The sequence below is a fragment of the Scardinius erythrophthalmus genome, assembly GCF_964197995.2.
Source record: "Scardinius erythrophthalmus genome assembly, chromosome: 20".
In the NCBI taxonomy this organism is placed as follows: Eukaryota; Metazoa; Chordata; class Actinopteri; order Cypriniformes; family Leuciscidae; genus Scardinius; species Scardinius erythrophthalmus.
Window position 1 is genome coordinate 17296346 of NC_138240.1, and position 21222 is coordinate 17317567.

At 42.1% G+C, this 21222-nt stretch overlaps 1 protein-coding gene across 1 annotated transcript; it reads right to left on the reverse strand.

Annotated features, from left to right (window-relative positions):
• Positions 1-16355: 16355 nt before the first annotated feature.
• Positions 16356-20511, reverse strand: prf1.5 (perforin 1.5). The gene is made up of 3 exons (XM_081348995.1): positions 20211-20511; positions 19446-19983; positions 16356-17466 (listed from the first exon to the last, which is right to left on the reverse strand). Exons 2-3 carry the CDS (start codon positions 19973-19975, stop codon positions 16443-16445), a joined length of 1554 nt encoding a protein of 517 aa, XP_081205121.1. The 5' UTR covers positions 19976-19983; positions 20211-20511; the 3' UTR covers positions 16356-16442.
• Positions 20512-21222: the final 711 nt, after the last annotated feature.

Below are 21222 nucleotides of genomic sequence, written 5' to 3' on the forward strand. Positions count from 1 at the left end.
TGAGAAAGTGTAACGTAGAGTCCGCGGTAAGCAGAACTACTTTCAAAACACTTTGGCTATGAGTGTATGAACCGATAAACCAGTTACAGATTATTTCCAAATCTGCATAGTTGACGATTACAGCAATTTGCTAGAAGTTTAATGAGACGCGTTTGTATCCATGTTTTCCGCCAAAATAAAAGCTTGATGCAGTTTCCGTCAAAACAAAAGATCATGTGCTTATCTCTTTCAAGTTTAGAAATTAGTACAAAACTAATTATGAAAGTTTTCTTTATTTTTCGGTGCATTATTTTTTACAATATATGGCTATTAGGCTACTGTCATGAGATTAATATTATAACTATTATTATGTAGTAGTGTAATATAGACAGACACTGTTACTAAAAGAGGTTTGATTTTTTTCTTTGTTATACTTGCACACTGAATATGGGTTGGAGCTTTTAATTTTGAACCCTCAAACTGCACTAGATTGATGAATTTAACATTAAAATGCACAAAATTTTCTTAGGGGGAGCATGCCCCCAAACCCCCCTAGAAGGACTGACGTCCACTCACCACAATTTTACCAAAACTCCGGTGAGAAACACTGGTATTGCTATGCCAATGCATCTTATAGTTTGTTTTTTGGATTCACCACTGTGTGGAGTATAGTTCCACATTAATAAATTACAATTTTGTAATTTTTCACTCATTACATGGCATTAGTGGTTTTAATGAATAGGAGTTGAACAAAAACATATTCAAAGGCGTGCAAAGATGGGTGGTGTTTATGATCATATGTAGTGGGCCAGTCTGGGCCAAAATGCCAGGGCCGATTTTCTGTCCCAGTCCAGCCCTGCTTGGAGGGGTAAACACAGCTCAGAATTTCATGTCTTATTTATTGTAAAGTCATTGTGTAAGGTCTTAATTGAATAGGCAGTCGTGTTTAATCTGTTATAGAAAATGAAAAGTCCTCATATTTTATTTTGTGTTAAATTACAACAAACAATCAGACCACCGAAAGCAAAACTATTTTCTGTCTTCTGAATTGCGGTAACAAATCTTCTAAAAGTTATGGAATGATTTTCCGGACTTTTTTCAAAAGGAATTGCAAATTGTATTTGCAATTGCGTTTTCAAATTGTGGATGCATAAAATGTGACATAATCCAAACGCAAATGCAAATCGCGCATTACCGTTTGCATTTTCGTTTAAGCGAACGCACAGTGACTGCCAAATTTAAAATGGAAATGCAAAGTCCGTTTGCAACTGTGTTTCCCATATCTAACGAGTCTTGACCCTGTCATATTTAAATAGCAATTTCAATTACCACGTCTGCTTTTTCACTTTCTCAGCGTCGCGTATGTAGCCAGCCAAAACTCAAATGAAATCGCAATTCCCTTAGTATTTCCATTTCCGATGCCTTACAGGGAAACCTGTCAATCAGCGTCAAGGGTGGGATTATGCTGTGGGGCGTGTTCGTGTTGGGACGTGACGTCACTCACAGTCGACGTTTAAGAGGTGATTCCCTGAACAGACAGACGCAGATTTATTTTAAACAATGGAGGTAGTTGGTGAAATTGTGGAGGACCTTATGATGCTCGCGCAGCAAGTTGATGACAGTACATCCTCTACAGATGTCCTCTTACTCAGAAGCCATTTCATTTTGGATAAGTTAAATGTTTTCGTAGCCTTGACCAACAGCAACATCATAATAATAGGCTTGTTTGAGATGAGCAAAATCTGCGCAGAATCGATCACCGGTGATCAGCGCGAGATGCATGCCGGTTAGAAATGTGTCCGAGTGCGGTCCGCCTTGCTCTGATGTCATGCTGACGTATGTCAAAAATCACTCGCGAGCGCAAGGCGCACCTGTCGGATTCTGCAGTCGAGCGCAGTTGCTCTCCACCGACTGCGCTGATCAAAAGCATGATGGGAAACGACTTACTGACGACACCGCTTAATGTTCATTGGTTTAAACAACCGTGATGTATTGTTCTCTTTTAAAATGTTTGATTTTAAAACTCTGATATCATGTTTTATGTGTATACGAATGTGTGACTATTCCCAAACTATCTGACAGTGCGATCTCTATGGGTTATGCAATGTAATTTTTATAAAAAATTTAATTAAAAAAACACATATGTAGGCCTATGTATTAAAGAAAAAAAAAAGATTGATAAACATGTATTTGGAATGGAATTAAATAAGTAGGCTACTTTTGGGTGTTTTGTTCATTATATTTATTTTCATATAAAAGCAACAGAACTTGAATTACATCCAGTTTATTAGCAACACTGTGCACGAGCGTGAATCCCGCGATATCCATATTTGATCTCGCAGGTGTCTGATCCACTGCGAGAAGAGAGAACTGTCCGTCTTGCCTGCGCTTTTTTCACTCCTCCTCTCACTGCAGCCGCCTACTCTCGCATGCGTTTCAGGCGAGGCAAGGCGCATCTCAAACAAGCCTGTTGTCTTCGCCAACCTCAGTGAAGTAGCTAATAGGCTTTTTGTGAAGGACAGGACAACTAAAGAACCTGGACGTCCTTTACTGGACATACCACAAGAGATGAGTGTCGGTGCTAGGTCTCACCCCTTCAAATAAGTGTTCTCAATTTGCGAAATTCAATAAAAAAAGCTGTCTGTTGCAGTTAAACCTGTGTGTGTGTGTGTGTGTGTGTGTGTGTGTGTGTGTGTGTGTGTGTGTGTGTGTGTGTGTGTGTGTCACTAGCGGCGCAGGATTTTGATTGTAGGTGGGCCTCCAGAAAACTGGATGGGCCAGTTAAAATAAGCCAAAAAAAAAAAAAAACCGGGTTCCCCTTCATCTCCGTTTCAGTGCTTTTCTGCGGCACTGGGGACAGCGACTAACTAGCCTACCTGAATTTAATGCGTAGTTAGCATATGTTTAAAAAACAAATCGGATTTTTTTTGCTGCTTTTTTAATACAATTACAACTTAATTTAATTTATTGTTTAATAAAATTACAGGCCTATTATTTTTTTAGTTTATTAACAGCAACAACAGCTGTAAAGATGAAGTTGACGATCGTCATCTCCGTATAGTGAACGCGCCTATAGAGAGAAATGCACATCATGGATTACATAATCAGAGAGTAGCCTTTTTCTTTTCGTTTTAAATTGTTAAAAAGACATTTTGGGCTTTCTTAATATATATTTCATGTCTGTGAGGCATAGGCTACGTTGAGTTTCGTTAAGTTAGGATGAGATGCGCTCCTGTTCACGAGCAATGCAATGACCGCGCGGGCGCCTCCATGATTTTATTGTCTGCTATATTTCCTTATTAAATTCAGGCAATAAAAAAATTATTGGTTGATAAAAAAATATTAAAATTAAGATACAATTTATACAAAACGAAATTCACTTAAAAAGGCTTTCTACAAAACAAAAAGTGGTCAAAATCATGTCTGACCTACATCTCTCGATATATTGCGCATCCTATCTTACTCGTGCGGTTCACTTTTCATAATCAACATAGATGAAAAAATAACATTATAATATTTTAACAAATATGAAACTAAATGAGCTTATTAAATGGCTACAACACGTATAGTATACAGACTCTCTTTTTGTACAAATTGCTGCACATTGATTGAGAATGTTTGTTCCACTTTACATTTATGGTGTAGTCAATTTGTTTAGATTTATGTGGGATTTAATCATTTTAAATTAATCTCAACTGTGAAATGGACAAAAACAAAATTATACATAGGCTACTTTCAGACCAATTAAATCAAACCCAGGTTTTTTTGTGTGTTTAGACAAATAATGTAACAAAAGTCACAACATTCCATGACACTGAGATAAGGGAGATATGTTTTTTTGAATGGGGGGAAAATATCAAATGAGATCCAAACAGAACCCAAAGACAACATGATGGTTTAAGAAATATTCATTTTAAACTAAACCAAAGCCAAATCTTTATTTCAGTGTCATGGAATTTTGTGACTTTTGTTACATTACCTACATCTGTAGAGGATGTACTGTCATCAACTTGCTGCGCGAGCATCATAAGGTCCTCCACAATTTCACCAACTACCTCCATTGTTTAAAATAAATCTGTGGCTGCGTCCGAAACCGCATATTTCCCTACTATTTAGTATGGGAAAAAGAGTAGGCGAGCGAAAAAGAATAGGCTTGTTTGAGATGCGCCTTGCCTCGCCTGAAATGTATACGAGAGTAGGCGGCTGCAGTGAGAGGAGGAGTGAAAAAAGCGCAGGCAAGCCGGACAGTTCTCTCTTCTCGCAGTGGATCTGACACCTGTGAGATCAAAGATGGATATCGCGGGATTCACGGGATTCACGCTCGTGCACAGTGTTGCTAATAAACTGGATGGAATTTAAGTTCTGTTGCTTTTATATGAAAATAAATGAACAAGACACCCAAAGTAGCATACTTATTTAATTCCATTCCAAATACATGTTTATCAATCTTTTTTCTTTAATACATAAATGTGTTTTTTTAATTTATTTTTTTTATAAAAATTACATTGCATAACCCATAGAGATCGCACTGTCAGATAGTTTGGGAATATTCGCAAATAACGTAGGCCCATAAAACATGATATCAAATTTTTAAAATCAAACATTTTAAAAGAGAACAATACATCACAGTTGTTTAAACCAATGAACATTAAGCTGTGTCGTCAGTAAGTCGTTTCCCATCATGCTTTTGATCAGCGCAGTCGGTGGAGAGCAACTGCGCTCGACTGCAGAATCCGACAGGTGCGCCTTGCGGTCGCGAGAGTTTTTTGACATATGTCAGCATGACATCAGAGCAAGGAGGACCGCACTCGGACACATTTCTAACCGGCATGCATCTCGCGCTGATCACCGGTGATCGATTCTGCGCAGATTTTGCTCATCTCAAACAAGCCTAATGTACGAATCCAAAAGAGTAGGCGAGAATTACCTGGATGACGTACTAATTATCGCGAGATTCGGACTTAAGTGCGTCCGAATATGCCTACTTTCCTACTATATAGTAGGCGAAAACAGTACGTGAAGGAAGCAGTACGTCCGAAACATCAGTATTCATAAAAGAGTAGGCGAGAAGTTCCCGGATGGCTTACTGCTTTCGGCCAGATTTTCGAGTGCTCGACCGATGGCTACTCTTCTATCCCAGGAGGCCACGCGAGAGGATACGTCATTATAAAACATCGCAGAGATCGGCGACGCGGGTGCTTTCAAATGTGAGTAAACACGGTTTCTTGTGTTAAAATTGCAAGTGTTGAACTACTGTAGAGTAAACTGTTGAATTGTTGAAGGTGTAAAGACGTTACACAGTATAGTATAGTTGTGATTTTGCTGTAAAAACACGTTTTATTATGTATAACGTTAGCTAACAGGGGAGCTCCAGTAAGGACACGTAAGTTACGTCTCTAAAGTGGATTTACATAAACCATATACATCTTAAAGATGCTTATTTTAAATATCTATTTACATCTGACAGGAAAATCTTCAGTAAGTATTGCAGAAGAGCACATCACAACATGAAATAGACATCTGAGTGATGAATGTGTGCTATTATGTAGAATAAATCTATAAAGTAATAAACATAAGTTATCTATTTTATTTGTCCATTACTGTTGATAAATTGAGGAACATTTATGTTGGATAAAAAGTTAAAACAACCTCAACATGAAAAGGTTGTTGAGTTCATAAATGGTAATGTGAATCTTGTCTGGATGTTACAGGGACAGATGAACAGAAGTGTGTTTATCCGGTGGAGAGTGGCTCATGAAGCTGAATGCTGCCGTCAAAGGCTTTGAGTGCATATACTACAGAAATGAATAACAACTATTTCAATATTAAGGCGTAGTTTATTTTAATTATTGTAATTTCAAACAGAGCTATTACAGCACTTTTCTGATTCTTGATTTCTGTGCATTTGCTGTAGATCTTTTGTGGTGGAGCAGGACCTACAAGGAAAGATGATGGCGGCATTTGTGAAAAAAAGCATTTTTGTCTTCTAATTAATACTGAAATTAAATGACATTGTGCGGTTAAAATGACTGCTTTAGTGTTATGTTTGTGCATTTTTGTAGGATCTGAAATGTCAGCAGGCTGGTGTGAGCACTGAGGATGAGGAGCTCAGAGCTGAATCCTGGAGATGGTGCCATGGATGAGTCCCTCCATCACTCCACCTGCCATTATGAGCCCCTCCATCCCTCCACCTGCCCTTATGAGACCCTCCACCTGTCCTTACGAGACCCTCCATCACTCCACCTGCCCTTATGAGACCCTCCACCTGTCCTTATGAGACCCTCCATCACTCCATCTGCCCTTATTGCCTCAGATTGTGAAGCACAACACATCAAGCAACAACCTCAGGCATGAAGGCACGGCTCACCTCTGGCGGTCAGCTGATTCATCAGAATAAAGCCGCAGAATGGGAACCGCTGTGCTGAGACGGTTGTGGGGTTCAGTGCCTGTAGCCTATATACATACGATTGTAGTTTGAATAAAGCTTTGTTTCATGTGTTGACTTGAATGCATTTGTTTATTGTGTGATGGTGACTTTCATTCATTCTTTTATTGATTTTTTAATATTTCTCGTTGTCAGTAAATAAAATATAATAATTTAATTAATGTTTTATTTAATTGTTTGAATGAAAATGTAGATATGTTCACTATATACACATCTAGAGTGTATTCAATCATGCATAGCTATGTCATATGACATACATTACATTTTGTTTTATTGAATTATATTATTTTCAGTAAAAAGTAATATAATTAAGTATTGGTCAGCATTTATCGTTGTTATTATTGTATGTTTTGGGGTGGGATAGTAATGCAATTCATTCTGGGGTAATATTAATTTTTAATATTAATGATACTTAAATTTTTTGAGTATAAAATCAACAGTTTTCTCCAAAGGCAAATCTTTGCACAGCTGCCCTTTGTGCAGACATTACAAACGCTGAGGAAAGCCGTTCTAGGTAGGGCTGTTGAGTAACTGATGTTATGAGGTGTGTGTGTGTATATATATATATGAAGAGTTCAGATGCAAAAGCCTCTAAGTGCCATCTGAAATTTTCTTCTAGAATGATCATTTTTATAAAGCTTGTATATATAAGTTCAGTCATTTCACTTAAATGACAATTAATAGGTAATTTGCATTGCCATTTAAGTGAAATTATTGAACTTAAATATACAAGTTTGATAAAAATGATCATTCTAGAAGAAATTTTCAGATGGCACTTAGAGACTTTTGCATCTGAACTCTTCATATATCATGGGTTTGCATACATAATATGAGATTTTTCACACAGGAAAAAAGAACCTAGTACAAGGTTGAATATCTTAATATATTTTTTTTTAAATAATTCATTATAATGCATTTAAAAAAAAAACATTTATAGGCCTAGGCCTGAGGGATGAAACGAGAGTTAAATTCAACAAGAAAAAGAGGAAAACATAAAGCAGTTAGCCACTTTTGCTTGTGGATAAAAATGTTTGGATATAAAATAAAGAAATTAACAACATTCAAGAGATGACCATTTTGGGATTTCGTAATAAAAATAAATAATATAGTAAGGATAAAACGGTGGGTCACATTAGTAGGGTTAAATATAAGAACTTTAATCAAATGTATATAAATGTATTCACAAAATAAATGGCAGCAGTTTCTTCAAAATGAGCAAGTTTAATCAATATCAAGATAATAGGCTTGTTTGAGATGCGCCTCGCCTCGCCTGAAATGTATGCGAGAGTAGGCGGCTGCAGTGAGGGGAGGAGAGAAAAAAGCGCAGGCAAGACGGACAGTTCTCTCTTCTCGCAGTGGATCTGACACCTGTGAGATCAAAGATGGATATCGCGGGATTCGCGGGATTCACGCTCGTGCACAGTGTTGCTAATAAACTGGATGGAATTTAAGTTCTGTTGCTTTTATATGAAAATAAATATAATGAACAAGACACCCAAAGTAGCCTACTTATTTAATTCCATTCCAAATGTTTATCAGTCTTTTTTTCTTTAATACAGACGTGTTTTTCTTTCTTTTCTTTTTTATAAAAAATACATTGCATAATCCATAGAGATCGCACTGTTAGATAGTTTGGGAATATTCACACATGCATAAAACATGATATCAGAGTTTTAAAATCAAACATTTTAAAAGAGAACAATACATCACGGTTGTTTAAACCAATGAACATTAAGCTGTGTCGTCAGCAAGTCGTTTCCCATCATGCTTTTGATCAGCGCAGTCGGTGGAGAGCAACTGCGCGCGACTGCAGAATCCGACAGGTGTGCCTTGCGCTCGCGAGAGATTTTTGACATACGTCAGCATGACATCAGAGCAAGGCGGACCGCACTCGGACACATTTCTAACCGGCATGCATCTCGCGCTGATCACCGGTGATCGATTCTGCGCAGATTTTGCTCATCTCAAACAAGCCTATTTACAGACAGATGAATTAAACGTGTCGTTCAAATCTTTTAAGTTGTTGCGCGTGTGATAACGCGTCGTAGGTCACATGATAACGTCAACATGGCAGATGTCCGGTTCGCATTCATACTCAACGAGATTTGGCTATAAAGTACCTACTCTTTTAGCGCTCGTTAAGTAAGTACTCATTGAAATTAAGTACCTACTCATTGAGTATGCGGTTTCGGACGCAGCCTGTGTCTGTCTGTTCAGGGAATCACCTCTTAAAGGTCCCATGACATGCTATTTTTTGTAGGCTTTAATATAGGCCGTAGTGGTCCCTAGTACTGTATCTGAAATCGCTTTTCAAAAATTCAGCCTCGGTGCAGAATTATAGCCACTACAAGCCAGTCCCAGAATGAGCTTCCTTCAGACAGGCCGTTTCGGTGTCTGTAGCTTTAAATGTTAATGAGGAGGAGAAAGGCGGCGCAAGGTGGAGGGTGGGTGTGGTCTTGACCATCTTGCGCAACGGTACCGGTCCGTGCATGTTAACCAAGGGTGCAGCGATTTGTATTATTTTGAAGCACCCCCGGACGCCGCCATTGGCTAACGGAACCCCACCTGCTGTTAGCATCCCATTGACTCCCATTCATTTTGGCGTCACTTTGACAGCGAATAACTTCACATCTGAGGCGTTTAAAGACTCCATTTGTCCATTATTTATTTCTAAAGAAACACGAAAATGTATAAAAGGCTCCATTACCTTGTAGCTTACGTTATGGCCCTGTAGAAGCAGTTTTTGTAAAAGTAGGCTAACGATTGCGTCACAGCCACGCGACTCTCTGTCGCACAGTAGGAAATTACCGTATGGACAGGAGGAGAAGCTCGCGGGCAATCGGGAGGACGTCGAGGCAAAATGACAAAGTAATTAATCAGAACACCTACAAAAAGTTTCTCCTGCTCCAAGATCATGGACAGCTCCTACTCACGCTCTCCGTCTCTGCGAGTTTCGGAAGGGAATGATTCAGATTGATCTTGGCACAGCCACTAGAAGACAGACGGTTTGCTCACGTCACATCTACGTCGTCGAGCTCAGTTTGAGTCTGCGCAGTACGCTGGACCCCCAGGAAGTAAAAGTTTCTAATGGGCTTCACTTTGTCTCCATTGAATCCAATGGGGTCGCTGTGTCCATTTCTTTTACTGTCTATGATGTTAACGTTGGATATAGCAATAGCACAAGACACACAGTCGTTCAAGCATTTCAGTTTGACCCAGAATCTGATCCGGATGGAGAAGCAACAACTCAGCGGTTCCAGCAGGACATTTCCGAATGGTTAGTTTAAAATATTATGTCTGGATACGGTACTTTATTCGGATGGTTTACAGTTATTATCATGTAGCTAACGCTAACCTACTGTTGCCTTTTCATGAGAGATCTGTAACATCTGTAATTTATCTTATTACAATTACATCATCAAGCTCTAGCTGCGATCTTGAAATGCGGATATCGCGCGCGCCGTATAACCAACAGGAAAACGGTTATCCAAATAACAAAGAAGTGTACAACACTCGCGTTACAGTGTGTGTATTCACACACATAAACTGCATGGCTGCATAGCTAATGTGACAGCCACATTCTACGTGTAACAGTCTAGGCAAACATAAACAGTAAAGCAACACACTTATATATCATTAGTTGACTTACTTGTCCGAGGTGTGTAGCTGAGCCAAAGAGAGTGATCCAGACTTTAGTTTCAGACGTTCAGCAAGCCCAGCTCTGTATTAACCCTTCGGTGTTCATTTGTACATCCAATTATTGAGCAATTGTTATGCTTCGCTCGCTCAAAAGCCATGATATCTCTCGTGGACAAACTAAAATCGCGCGCGTGCGCGTTCCTACTTCCTAGCTCATTTTCTCATGGGCGGAAAATATTCTCTGGGCGGGCAAAGCAGAGACAGGGGAGGTAACATTCCTCCTTATAACGTCATAAGGAGGAGATTCAAGATCAGCCCGGTTGAGCTTCCATTTTCTCAAAGGCAGAGAAAGATAGCAAAAGCTCGATTTACACCGATTGAAATTTCTAGAAACTTGGGGACCATATACAGGCTAGGGGAACTCATATTTGTCATGCTGGATTAACGAGGAAGCAAAAGCAGGTGCAGTCAACTCTTTATTAGAGACAAGGTTTAACAGAGGTAACAAACAACACTGGTGGGTGGGCAGCGCAGGGACCTCGATGGCCAAACACAGAGAGAAGAGCTGGTGCAGGGTGATGTGATGATGAAGATGATGAATCCGACGTGAACACGAACTGGAACAGGTAACAGGAAACTCGAACAACACCACACGATCACAGACGAGGAACACCAGACATCTAGACATCGACAACGATCTGACAGTGGAGAAAAGAAACCGGTGAGTATAAATAGGCTATGGAGATGAGTTGCAGCTGGCGCCGAGCTGATTAGAGATTGAATGAATGAATGAATGATTGTTTGGGCCACGCCCAACCCACGCGACACAGACACACACACAAATAACAAAGGCACGAGACAAGAAGGAAACAATGCATCTGAAAACCGTGACAGTACCCTCCCTCCTAGGAACGCCTCCTGGCGTCCCCAGACTCCCTTACCTGTCGATTGTAATCATCGATAAGGGAGTGATCCAGAATGTCTCTTGTAGGAACCCAACTTCTCTCCTCCGCACCGTAACCTTCCCAGTCCACCAAGTACTGGACTCCGCGTCCCCTCCGCCTAGAGTCCAGAATACGATTTACCGAATAAGTAGGTTCCCCATCTACGAGACGCGGCGGGGGAGGAACCGGAACTGGCGGGTTAATCGCTGATCGAAACACAGGCTTAATCTTGGATACATGGAAGGCGGGGTGAATTCTCCTGTACGCGGGAGGAAGGTTGAGGCGGACTGCCACCGGACTAATGATCTTGGTGACAGAAAACGGGCCAATAAATTTGGGTGCGAGCTTATTCGATACGGAGCGGAGAGGAATATTCTTAGTAGAAAGCCACACCTTTTGACCAACGACGTATACGGGAGGCTTCGACCGGTGGCGATCGGCTTTAGCCTTGGTGCGCGACCTCACCTGGAGTAGAGTCTCACGGGCTCTAGTCCAGGTGCGGTGACACCTCTGGACAAAGGCGTGTGCGGAGGGAACCGCGACTTCGGACTCCAGACTGGGAAAAATAGGTGGCTGGTAACCTACACTACACTCAAACGGAGAAAGACCCGTGGATGACACTGGTAATGTATTGTGGGCGTACTCCACCATAGACAGTTGTTGACTCCAGGAAGAAGGATTCTTGGATACCAAACACCGCAACATTCTCTCCAGATCCTGGTTGGCTCTCTCGGTTTGACCATTGCTCTGGGGATGAAACCCTGAGGACAGACTAACAGTCGCGCCCAGTAGTTTACAAAACTCTCTCCAAAATTTGGACACAAATTGGGGTCCCCTGTCGGAAACCACGTCAATCGGAAGGCCATGTAAACGAAAGACGTGATCCACGACAGCCACCGCTGTCTCCTTGGCTGAGGGTAATTTGGGCAAGGGAATAAAGTGAGTCGCCTTCGAGAACCGGTCCACCACGGTCAAAACTACCGTGTTGCCCTGGGAGGGTGGGAGGGCGGTAACAAAATCTAGCGCGATGTGGGACCAGGGTCTCGAAGGGACAGGCAGCGGTTGAAGTAACCCATCTGGGGGTCGATTGGAAGACTTACCAATGGCACAAACCGAGCAAGCCAAAACAAAACTGTGAATGTCCCGGGCCATGAGAGGCCACCAGAATCGTTGTTTAACCAGAAAACTAGTACGAGTCACTCCTGGATGACAGGCTACGTTGGAACAATGTCCCCACTGAATAACGTCTGACCGTAATCCCTCCGGCACAAATAAACGGTTCGGTGGGCAACCGACCGGGGGCGTTACCCCTTCTAAGGCCTTCTTGACCTTCGACTCGACCTCCCATGTGAGTGTGGAGACAAATAGGGTCTCGGGTAAAATGCACTCGGGAGTAACCAGGCGTTCGGAGCGATCAAAAATGCGAGATAAGGAATCGGGTTTGATGTTTTTAGAACCCGGGCGGTACGATAGAGTAAAATCAAAACGACCGAAAAAAAGTGCCCACCGAGCCTGCCTGGAGTTCAGTCTTTTAGCAGATCGAATGTATTCCAAATTCTTGTGATCGGTCCAGACGATAAAAGGTACCCCCGACCCTTCTAACCAGTGATGCCATTCCTCCAACGCCAACTTGACTGCCAACAACTCCCTATTACCAATGTCATAGTTACGTTCGGCAGAGGACAAACGATGAGATAAAAACGCGCAGGGATGCATCTTTTCGTCTGTGGAAGAACGTTGGGACAACACCGCACCTACCCCCACCTCTGACGCATCGACCTCCACCACGAACTGACGTGAAGAATCAGGGGCTATCAGAATGGGAGCCGAAACGAAGCGGCTCTTCAGTTTGGCAAACGTGGCTTCAGCCGCGTCTGACCACCTGAACGTAGTTCTGGGGGAGGTCAAGGCAGTCAGAGGTGCGGCTAGTTGGCTGAAATTACGAATGAAACGTCGGTAAAAGTTGGCGAATCCCAGAAACCTCTGCAGGGCCTTGCGAGAATCTGGGATTGGCCACTCCACCACAGCCTTAACCTTATCAGGGTCCATACGTACTCCCTCAGACGAAATGATGTACCCAAGAAATGGAACCGACTGTGCGTGGAACTCGCATTTCTCCGCCTTGACAAAAAGCCCATTCTCTAGCAACCTCTGAAGCACTCGTCGGACGTGCTGCACATGTTCCTGGAGAGAAGAAGAAAAAATCAATATGTCATCCAGGTAAACATATATGAACTGATCGACCATATCTCGCAGCACGTCATTGACGAGAGCCTGGAAGACTGCTGGGGAGTTGGACAACCCGAAGGGCATGACCAAGTATTCAAAGTGACCCCTGGGGGTGTTAAAAGCAGTCTTCCATTCATCCCCCTCCCTGATGCGGACCAAATGATAAGCATTACGTAAATCCAATTTCGTGAAAAGTGACGCTCCCTGCAACCTCTCGAAAGCTGAAGACATCAACGGCAAAGGATAAGTATTCTTTACCGTGATGTTGTTCAGCCCCCGGTAGTCAATACAAGGTCGCAGAGATCCATCCTTCTTCCCCACGAAAAAGAACCCCGCCCCCGCCGGAGAAGAGGAAGGGCGAATGAACCTCGTTGCTAGAGAATCAGAAATATATTTCTCCATGGCCTCCCTTTCTGGAGCAGAAAGTGAATATAACTTGCCCTTAGGCGGAGATTTACCTGGTAATAAATCTATGGCACAGTCGTAGGGACGATGCGGAGGTAGAGAAGCAGCTCGAGACTTACTGAACACTTCCCTCAGGTCGTGGTACTCCGCGGGCACGTTAGACAAATCCACTGCTTCCTCCTGTAACACAGACATAGGAACAGACGAACAGGCAGACAAAAGACAGGACTCATGACACTCAGTGCTCCACTCCGTGATGGATTTACGGAGCCAGTCCACCTTGGGATTATGTCTTGTTAACCAGGGATGTCCGAGGACTATGGGTGCAAGAGGTGAATCCATGATGTAAAATGACAGAGTCTCTGAGTGGTTACCAGACGTGATGAGGGTGATGGGACCAGTGGAGAGTGAAATCATAGGAAGTTCTTGACCATTTAGAGCGTGAACAGAAATGTCTTGAGGAAGTGACTGAAGGGGAATCTGGAGGTTATGTGCAAGAGTGTAGTCCATAAAATTACCTTCCGCCCCGGAGTCCAATAGTGCATGACAGTCGTGTTGAAGTGTTGACCATCTTAGTCTTACCGGGAGGAGAGTAGATGTCGATGAGGTCTTCTCGGCGGAGATCCCACCCGATAGTAGCCTCACTGTTACTATCGGGCGTGGCCTTTTACCGGACACGTGATGGAAAAATGTCCCGCTCCGCCGCAGTAAAGGCAAAGGCCACGGGACCTCCGCCTTTCCTTCTCCTCCCGGGAAAGCCGAGCTCGCCCTACCTGCATGGGCTCGGGATCGTGGGTAGGGCTGACCGCGTCCATGCCGCTGGACCGCAGACTCTCTGTAGCTCCAAACGAACGACCGGAAAGGGCATGTCGCTCGACTCTCGACAGTCTAGCATCCACTCGTAGTGCTAAGTCAATAAGTCCGTTCAACGTAGTGGGCAGGTCCAGGGCGTAGATCTCCTTCTGGACGCGGTCAGCCAGCCCATGCAGGAACATGTCCCACTGCGCCTCGTCGTTCCATCGGCACTCTGCCGCGAGGGTCCGGAATTCGATCGAATAATCCGATACCGAGCGATCACCCTGACGAAGCTCGGCGAGTACTCTTGCCGCCTCTCTTCCCGTGACCGCCCGGTCGAACACTTGCTTCATGGCGGCGGAGAGTGCCTGGAACGACGCGCAGCAAGGGTCTTGGTTCTCCCACACCGCCGTCCCCCAAAGTGCCGCTCTCCCAGTCAGTAGTGACAGCACAAAGGCGACTTTGGCTCGCTCATTGTTGAAGGTTCTAGGCTGTAAAGCAAAGTGCAAAGAACATGCATTCAGGAACGCTCGACAGAAACTGGGTTCTCCGGCATACCTCTCGGGTGCAGGCAGACGAGGTTCCGACTGGGAGAGAGGATCAGATGGTATAGGGGGAGCGGCCGGTGTGGGCGGCGCAGTGGGAACACGCAGCTGTTGGATCTGCTGGGTGAGCTCGGACACCTGCGCCACCAGAGCTTGAACCGCGCGACCAGTGTTGTTCAGCCCGTCCTCCTGGGCATCCATGCGTTGAATACTGCGATTGATGAATGCCTCTATGGCGATCTGAGCTCCGCCCGCTGCTTCCATGCTGTGGTCAGATCGTTCTGTCATGCTGGATTAACGAGGAAGCAAAAGCAGGTGCAGTCAACTCTTTATTAGAGACAAGGTTTAACAGAGGTAACAAACAACACTGGTGGGTGGGCAGCGCAGGGACCTCGATGGCCAAACACAGAGAGAAGAGCTGGTGCAGGGTGATGTGATGATGAAGATGATGAATCCGACGTGAACACGAACTGGAACAGGTAACAGGAAACTCGAACAACACCACACGATCACAGACGAGGAACACCAGACATCTAGACATCGACAACGATCTGACAGTGGAGAAAAGAAACCGGTGAGTATAAATAGGCTATGGAGATGAGTTGCAGCTGGCGCCGAGCTGATTAGAGATTGAATGAATGAATGAATGATTGTTTGGGCCACGCCCAACCCACGCGACACAGACACACACACAAATAACAAAGGCACGAGACAAGAAGGAAACAATGCATCTGAAAACCGTGACAATATTAATGTTAAAAAACCTCAGAAAGAGAAAATTTCATGTCATGGGACCTTTAACCGTCGACTGTGAGTGACGTCACGTCCCAACACGAACACGCCCCACAGCATAATCCCACCCTTGACGCTGATTGACAGGTTCCCGTGTAAGGCATTGGAAATGGAAATACTAAGGGAATTGCGATTTCATTTGAGTTTTGGCTGGCTACATACGCGACGCTGAGAAAGTGAAAAAGCAGACGTGGTAATTGAAATTGCTATTTAAATATGACTGGGTCAAGACTCGTTAGATATGGGAAACACAGTTGCAAACAGACTTTGCATTTCCATTTTAAATTTGGCAGTCACTGTGCGTTCGCTTAAACGAAAATGCAAACGGTAATGCGCGATTTGCATTTGCGTTTGGATTATGTCACATTTTATGCGTCCACAATTTGAAAACGCAATTGCAAATACAATTTGCAATTCCTTTTGAATAATGTCCGGAATATCATTCCATAATAAGTCTTAGAAACAAGAAACATCAAATTGTGTCATTACATTTGAACACTATAAATGTTGGAAATATATTACAAAATAATAATGAAAATGCGACTATTTTTTATTTGCCCTTAATTTTTCTATACATGTGATCTGTGTATAACATCTCATCTTTAACTAAAAATTAATATGCAGAAATATTCCTTATAATTATAGTTTGTTTTATACAAATAAAAGATCTTATGTTTTTGGTGAATATCTGCTACACCTGGGTCCAGTCAGGTGAGCATCACAAGAAGCGTTGTAGGTGAAATAAAGGATGCCACGCTTTAATTTACAGCTGTGTGAGTGAGTCCCACGTTCAGGACTGATCACACATCTCCCCGCCATGTCATTATAAAAGACATCACTGTCCCACACCTCAAATATGAGTTCATGACCAAACTCAATTGATCCAAAATCATAGCTGATGTTCCATTCAGGATCATTGTTGTCCATAACCACTTCAGTCTCCTCATACATATGGTTGTACCAAACTTTCACGTAACCGTCAGTGCGTGTGAAGAGATCTGCTTTCAGGCCTGTGGCTCTCTGCACCAACACTGCCAACCTGCCTCGGCTGGCTCGCATAGGGCAGCAGTTGTTGTCCAGATTTGGTGTCTGAGAACATCCTTGATTCTCCTTGTGATCTACAGAAAGCATGTTCTCTTCAATATACTCTGTTACTGCACTTTTCAGATTGGCACTAACCTCAGGATCCGCCACCAGATGATGGAGAGGGAAAATAGCATATGATACAACATCAGGGTTGTCATGTAAGCTCTTCATCCAGTTTAAGTACGCTTCAGTTGGGCTTTGGTTTAAATCAAGGTCTGGAAAGTATTTCTCACCTCCCAGTACCTCTATCTTGTGTGTCATGAAGCCCTGGTAGAATCCCATGCTCATGTTATCTTTAAGGATTTGAGTGCATTTGTTGGAGAGAGAGGCATTAGCTGGCAGGAACCCCAAATTCATCTTTAACTCAATATTCAGACAGTTCTTGATATCCGTCTCAGAGAAGCCCTTCAGGGTCGCAAGACAAGTTCGAAAAGCCGTGACTCGTCTCACTCGGCCTCCCAGATGGACTTGACGTATGTAGTGAGTGCCGTACGTATCTATAGTCCTTCGGTACAGGGGTTTTGTTTTGTCATCATACTGTGCCGGAAGTCGCTGGAGATGGTTTGCAAATTCGGTGCTGATCTCTGGGTGATCTGTAACTCTGTAACTGTAAATGAACACAAAAATAATCTGTCAGCAGATTCTGAGTGTGTTTTCTAAATAAAACTGTCATTTGCCTGATGTGTTTTTCAGTGTTTATTTGACAGTTATTTGGTCAAGGGCCATGATAAGAAAGTACTAGTAAAGCATGTTTAGGGTTTGTTTGTTTTTTAGAAAAAACTTTTTGGTTTTCAAGTGTTTTATGACTAAATTGTTTGGTCAGATGAGGGTTGCATGCAAATCAAAACATGTTTGAGATAATGCTTCTTCTTCCTCGTCATACATAATCCTAAATTTCCCAATTTTCCAAATTTACTTGCACTGTAGCTTGCTTTTAAAGGTTGTTAAACTAGGATCTTATGAGCCTTGAAATATGTCTCTGAACAGCCAACAAGATTTTTTTTTAAATACTATGTATATATATAAATAAATAAATATATACATTTATATATATATATATATAACCTAATAATGTCAAATTATTTTGATATTATTAGGTATTCTCAAGTCACCGAATTGAACATCTGTTTGGTAGCTGGCTTTGGATTGTGTATGAATGTAGTTGAGACCTGCCCTGATAATTTGTTATCAATCAGTCAATATTCAGATATTTTAAGAGTTGCTTTAAAGCTGACTAATTGCCCTCTAGCGGTTAAAAAGAAAACTGCACGTGTCTTGCGGAGGAACAGTATTTTGGTTGTGCTCCAGCACTACTCTTCTGTGCGGATGAATGTGGTTAGTTAGAGGCACCGGTGGACAGTATTACACGTGGATACAGGACATCTTATCAGATGGACAAATAAATACAATTTTGTTTTGTTTTTACAACCGGTGATTCACCAGAGGCTTGCCGTTTTGAATGATCCGTGGTCACTTTTTATCGTTCGTCGTTCGTCTCCACACTACCCACAGCTGGAGCAACTTTTGTGCATGAATATGACGTAACACACACGCACACAACACGGGCGAATGACGTAGGTATGTATGATATTTTAATCAAAGTGTATTTGGGTAAAGTAATTGTTTGTAAGGTAGATTTTAATTGCACTCTCTTATGAATGACACTGTTATTTTTACGTAGTTTAACTTTGTCTTCAAATAATTCTGGGGCCAATGTAGGCTACCTCATACATGCAACACTAGCTAAAGATTTTCCAAGTACATAGTTGCAAAAAATATATAATTTTATTTTATAAATCATTGAAATTAGTCGTTTTGATATCTTAAATTTTCAATAAAGGTATTAAGAGACTTGATTAGACGTGTTCCCACTTTTGGGTCTGTGTGCCAGGCCTAGTCGGGTTTCCACTGTCACTTCCAGGCACAGAGGAAGCCAACTGCCAGGGTTTTTGACCTGCTTAATACCTTGGTCCAAAGTGGGCCAACTGGGGCTTGAGGAGTGGTAATGAACAAATTCAGAGTTTACCTGAGTCAGGAGAGGGTCAACGCTTCTTCTCATTTCCCATGTTATTATGTCAGGCAACCAGCTAACCTCAAGATTTAAGATATTGAATACATTTTCAGCTCAAAACTCACTTTCAGACACCAGCAAGCGTTTGAAATAACTTCCTTGTAATCCGATGGGGATTCTGATCACCGTATGAAAGTGAGTTTTGAGCTGAAAATTCTTTAAAATGTCTTAAATGTTGATGTTAGCTGGTAGCCTGATATAATAACATGGGAAATGAGCAGCGGTTTTGACCATTTCATGTCTGACTCAGGTAAACCCTGCCTTTGTTCATGACCACTCCTCAAGCCTGGACCAAATTATTCGGCGTGCCAAAAACCTTGCCCGTTGGCCCAGAGGAAGCCCAGATGAGGCCAGATCAAGCTCCGGAAGAGACAGTGGAAATGCGACTAGCCTTTGGCTCGACGGTGGAAACACAGATATTAAGAAAGGTTCCAATTGTTACCATTCTGTGACAAGTTAAACCAAAAAGTCAGGAGAAATACAATGCTAAATGAATCAAACTCTTATAAACTTACCTATAATATGTGCAGCTGATCTCATGGAGGGCAAATGTTGCCTTATCCATTGCATTCTGAGAATGGGCAAATTTAGCTATATCTGAGCGGGTCCCTCCCAATATCACCTTTGCAATGTCATCAAGGCTAAGGTCCATTTCCCAGTTGTTGTTGATGAGTGATGTTGAACTCTTCATAAGGGAGTCCACAGAATGATGAAGAGCTGTAGAAAGTTGTTTGCTGCAGCGGCTAAAGGGACGCCAGTCCAGCATGGCTGAGGGAAGTTTCTGCATCTGCCCTCCCTGAAAGCGGTTCTTGCAGACCGTACAAGTGCCGTTGTCCATGTGTGACTTGACATTGATCAAAAATGCACCTTTACGGCGCATCCTGACAACATCGAAGCCTTCGCCCGCCAGGTTGTAACCAGGCACAAATGGGGCTTTCTCACATTCTACCTTAGAGCCTGTATGGCAAGCTGAACTTGTGTCCCAGTGTGTCAAGATGAGAGAAATGCAGAGAAAGCCGTGGAAAACACAGTGATTTGTCTCCATGATTATGTCTACAGGGAAATACAGAGGGTTCACATGTAATATTTCATTTCTTCCAGAATGGAAAAAAAAACATTAAGCAATATGCATGCAAAATGAAAATAAAAATACTGAAAGAATATTATTCAAAAATTATATTTAAAGTATGGATTACATTTTTGTTTTGTGTTATTTATGCTGAAATGGCATTGAAATCTACTAAAATATCCAAAATGTAAATAAAAAAATATCACCTCACCAAGTTCAATTTTATCCACCGAGTAGCTTTCATGCAACAGTCTGTTCCAGCTGTGTTACACCACCATATTGACCTACTTCAGAAAAAGCCTTTTTCTTTGTTCTTCCAAAAATACAGTTTCCTCATAAAATGTTATTGCTGTAGAGTCACTTTCTGGAATGCTAATGTTGAAAAGGAGTATTGTGTGGAAGCTTGAGCCCATGGCATTTGTGGAAGGGAGTGTCTTCCTTTCAGATCCTTTCTTCTGTGCTGGACAGATTTCATCCGCTGACTGGTTTTGTTTAGATTTTATTTTTATAGTGAATACCAGCTGTGCAGTGGGGGAGGGTTATCGTGAGACTTCGCATAAGGGAATTCAGGATGAAGTGCACGGTCAAGCTTAATCATGCAGGACATGTGAATGATGATATGCAGTATTTTTATTTATTTTTTTATGATATGTGAAAACACAATGTATCATGTTCTGATTTGTCTATATTTTATAGAAAATTTATAAAGAACAAAAATCCCAAATTTAACATTACATCAGCCTGAAAAAATGAGAACTACTTTGAAAAAAAAAGTCTGTATTTAGAAGCCTTTAACTCAAAAATTTAAATTAATTTCATGTCAAACATAGAGGTGTTGTTAGATTGTATAATTCATGGTTAATTCTAATGTTTATTCTCAAATTTGATTTGGTCATTTTGATTGTATCTCTATTTGTGTGTGTTGTATAATTCATGATTAATTCTAATGTTTAATAACCCTTAAATTTGATTGTCCATTTTGATTTAGTGTTTGTATGTTCCGGACAGACTCAGTTTGTGCATCAGTGGTGGGGATTCTTCCAAGTGGTTCTTACTGCAGAGCCAAATGAAGTCCAGCTCCCCCTCTTTGGGCATAATGGGTGGAGCTTGACCTAATTAGGTTTAGGTATAGGCTATAGGGTGTGGCTGGACATTAACCTCCACCAATTGGCATTGAGCTGTCTCTCAGTTTGCAAGTGACATGTGAAGGCCAAGAATGGAAA

Coding starts and splice junctions, on each gene's coding strand:
- prf1.5 (XM_081348995.1), bottom strand. CDS start 19,975: ATGGAGACAAATCACTGTGTTTTCCACGGCTTTCTCTGCATTTCTCTC. Junction 17,467..19,445: donor ATCAGCTGCACATATTATAG/GTAAGTTTATAA, acceptor GTTCATTTACAG/TTACAGAGTTACAGATCACC.